General features: G+C 64.6%; 1 protein-coding gene across 1 annotated transcript; it reads left to right on the top strand.

The window, feature by feature from the left end:
- Positions 1–5,002: 5,002 nt before the first annotated feature.
- On the top strand, positions 5,003–8,055 carry SLC22A31 (solute carrier family 22 member 31). Its single transcript, XM_056136157.1, has 9 exons — positions 5,003–5,356; positions 6,033–6,136; positions 6,217–6,371; positions 6,457–6,625; positions 6,713–6,864; positions 6,953–7,055; positions 7,150–7,364; positions 7,604–7,715; positions 7,788–8,055. The coding sequence occupies exons 1-9, from the start codon at positions 5,003–5,005 to the stop codon at positions 8,053–8,055; spliced, it is 1,632 nt and encodes a 543-aa protein (XP_055992132.1).
- The last annotated feature ends 72 nt before the right edge of the window (positions 8,056–8,127 follow it).

Genomic DNA, 8,127 nt, shown 5'->3' with positions numbered 1-8,127 from the left:
AAAAAAGATAGCCCCACCTGGCACCACATAGGAGCTGTCCAGTTCGCTCGGCTGGGTCTTCCTGGTGAGTGCTGGTTTGGGGCACTGCTGCATCCACCTGAGCCCCAGAGCAAATCCCAGGACCACCTAGTGACTTCAGCGTGAGTCCTCCTGCAAAGATTCGGGCCCAGGCTCAGCCAAGCTGAGGTGGGGTCACCTGAGGCAACCTTCAAGGGTTCAAGACAAGCATTGCTCCCTCAGGCCCCCGTTCCTGGGTGCAGAACAGGAAAGGGGGCACACACTGTATGGAGGGCTCCAGACTGCTCGAGCACCCTCACCGTCGGCACCACATGGCCCAGATGGTTCTAAAGGCATCGTGGAGAAGCAGGAGAGACATGGCCCAGGGATTGAGGCACTTGTTCGATCCCTAGCAGCACACGTGGTCCTCTGAACCCCACCAGGAGTGATCCCTGAGCAGAGTCCGGGAGTGGCCAAACCCAGAACAATAAAGACATGGAAGCTGTTTCTCCGTGTCCCTGGAAAGCAGGGTGCAAGAAGACACTCCCAAAGTCACCACGCAACCTCGCTGTGAACAAAGATCAGCCACTGCCAAGGGAACCACAGCCAGCCTGAGGGGTGGCACATGGAGGGCTGTTGCCACCAGGAAGAACAGCACCCCGCAGGAAAGCTTCGGGCCTGGCAGACACGGAAGGCTGTGCAGGCTCGCTCACATGACACTGGAATCCTGACCGTAGGGACTCATGCTTGCTCCCTGCCCTGTGCCCGCCACCCCCAGTGGGCGTATCTCCATGGAGCACTGGCCTGTCACACAGGTGGTGAAAGGACATTATTATATCTCCTTTATATAATAATGACATGGACATGTTGGACATGTTGAAATCTGGCACACATCCAACTAGGCCAGCAAGAGGATTGGAGCCCTCCCAGCTGCCCCCAGTCCTACCGCCCATACCTGAATCGAGCCCTACAGAACCACGTAGTCAGGACCCTCTCCTGTGAGTCTCTCAGGGCCCCCAGTCCTAAACCTCTGATAGAACCCAACTCCACACGCAGTCTCCTTATGCCCATGTTCCCTCCCCACCCCCGACAGGTCAAGGGAACAGCCACCTGGTGCCAGAAGGAGGCACTCTGAGGGACACCCCCTGCCCTGCCACCCCAACCAGGAGTAAGCTCTGAGCACCAAAACAACAAAAATTAAATAATAAAATCAGCAAAAAACCAAAAATGGGCAAAAAAGGTCTAGACACGTCTGGCTCACAGATCCACATGAAAACACTGGACATCATTCAGCACTGGGATGAAGAAAAAGCAGATGAACATGGAATTGCCAGGACAGTTGGGGGACTTGACTTCAAGTGCTGGTCCAGACTTGGAGGGCTAAGAGTTCCAGGAGTGGGCAGTGGGCAGGGACGTTCTGTAGGCGGGGAATGCACTGGTTGGGAGAGGCAAGGTGGGCAGGAAATGCAAAAAAATCTTTTTGCATAGAAAATGCTTCTATGGAAAGTGTCAACTTCTTAAGAATAAAAACGTAGATTAGGTACTTGCTTTGTACAGCTGCAGCCCTGGTTCCAATACCCAGCACCACATATGGTCACTGAGCACCACCAAGGGTCACTCTTGAGAGTCAAGAATAGTCCCTGAGCATCTTAAGTTGTAGATCCAAAACCCCAAAACAAAGCAAAAAATGGAGTGCTGGAAAGAGCTCCCCAAACTGAACACAAGTTTTCGTGCCGACCTGAGTTTGTCACCCCTGAGTATTCCCAGAAACAACCCCCTAGCACAGAGCCAGGAGTGGCCTCTAAACAACACTGGGTGTGACCCCCAAACCAGCAATAATAAATTCTAAAAGTATCAGCGGGGTAAGGGATGAGAAGTACAGCAGTTTGGGTGCATGCCTACAATGCTTCCGACCCAGATTTGGACCAGAGCTGCATGGTTCCCAAGTGTGGTCCTACAGTCCCTGTGACACTGAGGTCTCAGCCAGAACTGTCACAGCAGCAAGAAATAGGTAAAACCATCACTTTGCAGGGAGCTGGAGCGATAGCACAGTGGATAGGGAGTTTGCCTTGCATGCAGCCCACCCGGGTTTGATTCCCAGCATCCCATATGGTCCCCTGAGCACCACCAGGAGTAATTCCTGAGCGCAGACCCAGGAGTAACCCCTGAGCATCACTGGGTGTGACCCAAAAAGAAAAAAGAAAAAAAATCACTTTGCAGATGGCATAATTTACCAGAAAAACCAAGATATTCCACTGGAAAACAATGAAATGGCAGCTGCAGAATCCGCTCACAGGATGCAGCTGGGACACAGGCCACAGTGAGAACAGAAAAAGTCGCCAGAATCCCCTTCAGAGTTGCAGGGGGAGTAGGGGAGGAAGCATGGGCCACAGTGGAGGAGACATGGGAAGCAGGAGCGTGCCACAGAGAGCAGCTGAGACATGCGGGCCTGGTTGTGCTGAGACCACCTGTCCAGCTGCTGACACCACCGCTGTCCTCCAAGGGCTCCCAGCACCACCTGCCCTTCCTTACAGAAGCATCAGTACCACCTCCAACTTCCACCTGTGCCCATGCCTTCCAGCTGCAACCCTTTCAGTTCTCCCAAATAAACTCACTTTAGATGTGCTGGCTTTTGGTTCGGTTCCTGAGACACACACCCGGTGGTGCTCAGGGGTTATTCTTATCTCTGCACTCAGGAATTTCCTGGTAGAGTCAGGGGACGGTATGGGATGCTCTGGATGGAACCTCTGGTTCGATGAGTGGAGGGCAAGCGCCTTACCCTCTGTACTATCACTCCAACCCCATGGATTTTTAAATTTTTTTTGCTTTTTGGGTCACACCTAGCGATGCACAGGGGTTACTCCTGGTTCTGCACTCAGGAGTTACTTCCTGGCGGTGCTCAGGGGACCATATGGGATGCTGGGAATCGAACTCGGGTTGGCCACGTGCAAGGCAAACGCCCTACCTGCTGTGCTATCTCTCCAGCCCCGGATTTTTAAATTTTAAAGTGAACTCTCGAATGAAATTAAAATAGGGACTTAAAATACATGCACATATTTATAGCAATAGTAATCTCATTTATGCCTAAAGTGAACATACCCAAAACTGTCAACAAATGGACCAGAGTTGACATACATGAACAATGGGATTTCACTCAGCCACAAAAAGGAATGAGGCCCTGGATCTTGCGAAAATTGTCATGCTAAGAGGAAGAAGCTGACAGTATGCCACAGGGGCCTAGGTGGTCTAGGTTGGGGGAGAAGGGGCGTAGTCGAGAGAGTTGATATTGCCAAGCTTTTTCCACCCATAATAATGCTCTGAAACTTGATAAAAAAAAAGGTGGTGGTGCCATAAAATGTTTCGGGTTTTTGTGTTCCACCAACGTCACCAACTTTTCAAACAAATGATTTTGTTTAGTTTCGCTTTGTCGGGGGGCCACACCCAGCCGTGCTCAGGGTTACACTGGTAGTGCTCGGGAGACCGTATGGGTCGCTGAGGCTCCGATCCGGGTCAGCCGCGTGCAAGGCAAACGCCCTCTCCGCTGCGCTTTGGCTCTGGCCCCAGCAAATAGCGATGCCCAAACTCAAGAAATGTCCAAGTACTGAAGGGAACGCAGGGTAGTGTGGCTTGGCGGTGGAGCATTTCGCCTTGCGTGCGAGAGAAGCGTTGCGCCGGCACAGCAGCTTCGCAAAGCAAAACGGGTGGACACAGCCCAAACAGGCACCGCGCAGGGCCCGCCCCTCCTCACCGAGGACACGAAAGCGGAAAACGAGTGGACCTGCTGCGTGCTGGGAGTGGCCCAGAGCCAGGGGTCAGCAGGCCCTGACCGCCGAGGAGAGGAAGTTTCCTGGGGAAAATCACGAGGATCCGCCCCTCCTGAGCGCGGAAGAGCGCGCTGCCAGGGCTGCCCTCGCTACTGTCCACGCTCGGGCGCTGGGCCCGTGTGCGACAGGGTTGCCGGGCGGACGCCTGAGCCGCACCATTGGCCGCTCACGCACCCCCAGCCGCCAGGTGGCAGTAGGGCCCCGCGGGTCCGCCCCGAGAGCGCTCGGACGTGGAGCCTCGGGCCCGGCCAGCAGCCTCGGGAGCACCGGAGACCACGCCCTGCGCCGCGCCTCCCGGAAAGCCCCTCGGCCACGGCCCGCGCGGGGACGCCCGGCCTCTCGCGGCCACAGGCCCCGCCCCGGGAAGCCCCGCCCACCGCGAGGCCAGGCCCCGCCCACCCGCGGGACCACGCCCCCACACCTCGGAGCCCCGCCCCCTCGCCCGGCCCCGACCCGGCGCGCCGCCCCACTCGAGGACGCCGGCCGGTCACGCGCGGTGGACGCAGCCGGGCCGCCAGTCCTCTGCCGCCGGGCCGCGGCGCGAGCCCCTCCCGCAGCCGCTGACGAGCGCCCAGGACCGACCCGCCCCTCAGGTTTCCTCCGCGGCCCTGCCCTTCACCTGTGCAGAGCCGCCTTGCGCCCCCTGGCCCTGGAGCCCGCCCCAACGCCCACCTCGGGTTTGTCCCTGTAGGCTGCCCGCACGGGCCCAATCAATGCCTTGCCGACCCCTCTGCCCTCGAGTTCGAGGCCGCGCCCGAGCCCCGCCCCCGCCCCGCAGGCCCCGCCCCGCAGGCCCCGCCTTAGCCCTGAAGGCCCCGCCTGGCCCGGCCCGGCCCCGCCGCCCATCCCGCCCAGGTCCCGCTCCGCCCTGCAGGCCCCGCCCCGGCTCCGCCCGCACCCTGCAGGCCCCGCCCTGGCTCCGCCCGCGCCCTGAAGGCCCCGCCCCGGCTCCGCCCGCGCCCTGCAGGCCCCGCCCCGGCTCCGCCCACGCCCTGAAGGCCCCGCCCCGGATCCGCCCACGCCCTGCAGGCCCCGCCCGGTCCCGCCCTTCAGGCCCCGCCCGTAGCCCCGCCCCGCAGCAGACCCCGCCCGGCCCCGCCCCTCGACCCCGCCCATCCCTCCAGGCCCCGCCCCTCCCGCGGGCCCCGCCCCCGCAGGCGCCCCGCGGCTCAGAGGCGCGGATGGAGGGCGAGGGGCGGCTGCTCCGCGCGGCGGGCGGCTTCGGCCGGGCCCGGCGCCTGCTGGCGGCCGCGTCGTGGCTGCCGTGCGTGGCGCTGGGGCTGGCGCTGGGCTCGGAGCCGCTGCTCTACGCGCTGCCCCCGCATCACTGCCGGCCGGACCCCGCGCTGCTGCCGCCCGCCCTGCGCGCCCTGCGCGGGCCCGCGCTGCTGGACGCCAGCGTGCCGCGCCTGGCCCCCGGCGGCGGCCCGAGCCCCTGCCTGCTCCTGCACTACCCCAACGGCACGCGCCCCTGCACCCGGGGCTGGCACTACGCGCTGCCCGCCGCCGGCCTGCTGAGCAGCCCCGTGACCCAGGTGGGACCCCCGGCCCAGCCCCTGGAGACCCCGCCCTGGGCCCTGGTCTGCTGACGGGCCCGCCGCCGGGTTCAGCCCGCGCCCGAGTAGGTCGCCAGCCCGGCGGCCGCGCTGTCCGCGGCCGGGGAAGGTGGTGGGCTGGACGCTGCTGCGGGCGGGCGCAGAGTTGGGCCTCGGGTCTCCGCGCTCAGCCAGGGAGGGCCTGTGCCAGCTGGGGTCCCCGCCCTCCCGAGCCGCCTTGGCCAGCACCTCTGCCCCACACCCGCCCCCGCTTTCCACTTTCCGGGGGCGTGAGGGTGAGGAAAGAGAGTTGCCACATTCCTGGCAGGACCTGTTGGGCCTCTCCACCCCGCCCCCCTGCCCATTTCATCACTGCAGGCCCCCAAGGGCTCTTTAGATGGGGGTGGGAAGCCGGGCTGTGAGGGGGATTGGCCAGGAGCTGCCTGTTCCCGGACCCATTGAAATGAGCAGGCCGGGAGGCCCTGGGCTGTGGCCCGCAGGGGAAACCGAGGCAGCTACGAACCAGTGGGGAAATTTGGACCATCCCCCCAGCCTTGCCTGGACCTGAGGGGAAGCTGGGAGAGCACTGTCCCGGGAGCAGCTGCCAGGACACGGGTCCCTCCGGCCTGTGGCAGAGAGCCGGGGTGCCCTGCAGCCTCCTGTCCTCCATCCACAGTGGAACCTCGTGTGTGAGGATGCCTGGAAGGTGCCCCTGCAGCACGCGAGTCACCTCCTGGGCTGGGTGCTGGGCTGCGTCGTCCTGGGCGCAGCCTGTGACCGGTGAGCAGCACACTGGGCAGGACAGCATGTGGCCCGCCGCCCGCGGCCCTGACCATGCTGCTGTCCTGTGCTGCCCGCAGATTTGGCCGCCGGGCTGTGTTTGTGGGCTCCCTGCTGGGGGCGGCAGGCCTGGGGGCCGTGGAGGCCCTGGCCGGCAGCTTCCTCGCCCTGCTGGTCCTGCGCCTTCTCCACGGGAGCTCGCTGGCAGGCGTCTCCCTCGCCCTCTACGTGGCTCGTGAGTGCCTGGAGGCTGGGGGCGCCTGCTCAGGAGGGGGTGGACACCCTGGTGGGTCAGTGCCCGCTCAGTGCTTTCTGCACAGGCCTGGAGCTGTGTGACGCCCCCCACCGCCTGGCCTTCACCATGGGTGCCCACCTCTTCCTGGTGGCCGGTGTCCTGCTGTTGCCAGGCCTGGCGCTGCTGGCCCAAGACTGGCGTCTCCTGCAGGCCTTCAACGCCCTGGTCATGGGCCTCCTGCTGCTGTTCTGGGGGTGAGTGTGAGTCCGGGACCTGGTCAGGGGGCGCCTCACCACAGTCCCCCGGTCACCACCCAGGTCACCACCCGGGCCTGCCCTCAGGTTCCCGGATCTGTTCCCGGAGTCTGCATGCTGGCTGCTGGCCACAGGGCAGCTGGCCCGGGCCAGGAAGATCCTTCGGCGTTTGGCAGAAGCCAGTGGGGTGGATCTGGAGGACAGCTCGGAGGAGGAGGAGGAGAGCTCCCTGGCCACTGGTAGTGATCCTGTTCCCACCAGATGGCAGGTGGAGTAGGGGTCACAAGGCGTGGCTCTCCCTCACGGCCGCGTCCTGTCTGGGTGCAGACCTGGACCTGCCGTCCGCAGGGGCCCCCCGGCACCACTGTTTCCTGGAGCTGCGCCACACCCGCGTGGCCTGGAGGAACGGCCTCATCCTGGCCTTCAGTTCGTGAGGAGGGCAGCGAGAAGGGCGGGAGCGCGTGGCCGGGCCCACCTCCCCTCACCTGGAGGCTTGGCTGGACCTGGCTCTCCCCTCCCTGCAGGCTGATCGCTGGGGGCGTCCGTGCCAGCTTCCTGCACGGCCTGACTCCATCATCACAGGCCTTCTACCTGCCGTTCTTCCTGACCGCTGGTCTGGACACGGCGGCTACGCTCCTGCTGCTGCTGACAGCTGACCGCTGGGGCAGACGGCCACTGCTGCTGCTCAGCACCTTGGCCACGGGCCTGGCCTCCCTGCTGCTCCTCGCTGGGGTCCAGTGTGAGTACCGTGGGGGCGGGTCATGTCCCGCCATGCGGCCAGGGGCCAGGCCCGGCGGAGCTGGGGGTGGCCACAGGCACTGGCCCACCACCGGAGCGGGAGCTGGCAGGAGCCCCAGGCTGGCCCCAAGCAGGGTGCTGGGGTCCTCCGAACCCGGCCCAGGAGCGCGGAGGACGGCCGCGGTGGAGGGTCCCCAGGCACGCGAGGCACTGTGGGAGCCCGGCTGCTTATCCCCCCAGACCTGCCTCGCTGGACGGCGCTGCTGCTCTCTGCCCTGGGGCTCCTGGCCGCGCAGGCCCTGTGGGCCCTCAACTGCCTCCTGGCCGCAGAGGTGCTGCCCACCGTGCTCAGGTGAGTGCCTGCCCGGCGCGCGGCGGCAGGGGGTGCCGGCGCGCGCCCACCGCCTTGCTCTCCCTCCCGCAGGGGCGCGGGGCTGGGCCTGGTGCTGGGCGCCGGCTTCCTGGGCCGCGCGGCCGCGCCGCTGGCCGACGCGCAGGGCCGCGGCGGCTTCTTCCTGCTCCACGTGCTGTTCGCCGCCTTCGCGGTGCTGGCACTGCTCCTGGTCCTGCTGCTGCCCGAGAGCCGCGGCCGCGCGCTGCCGCACTCGCTGCCCGACGCCGACCGCCTGCGCCGGCCCCGGCGCGGGGACCTGCCGCTGCCGCTGCTGCCCGCGCCGCGCGGCCACAATTAAAGCCTGTGCGACGCGCCCCGCCTGGACTGTCCCTGGCGCCGCCCGACCGCGACCTGCGACGGCCGCACGCGC

Source organism: Sorex fumeus, unplaced genomic scaffold (assembly GCF_029834395.1).
Source record: "Sorex fumeus unplaced genomic scaffold, SorFum_2.1 ptg000122l, whole genome shotgun sequence".
In the NCBI taxonomy this organism is placed as follows: Eukaryota; Metazoa; Chordata; class Mammalia; order Eulipotyphla; family Soricidae; genus Sorex; species Sorex fumeus.
The sequence above is the reverse complement of the archived record's forward strand: the minus strand, read 5'-3'. Positions and strand labels throughout refer to the sequence as shown.

What these genes read in the sequence shown, in the direction of transcription:
- SLC22A31 (XM_056136157.1), top strand. Translation starts at nt 5,003, where the DNA reads ATGGAGGGCGAGGGGCGGCTGCTCCGCGCGGCGGGCGGCTTCGGCCGG. An exon ending in CTCATCCTGGCCTTCAGTTC is followed by an intron (nt 7,056 to 7,149) that starts GTGAGGAGGGCA and finishes CCCTCCCTGCAG; the next exon opens with GCTGATCGCTGGGGGCGTCC. An exon ending in GTGCTGCCCACCGTGCTCAG is followed by an intron (nt 7,716 to 7,787) that starts GTGAGTGCCTGC and finishes TCCCTCCCGCAG; the next exon opens with GGGCGCGGGGCTGGGCCTGG.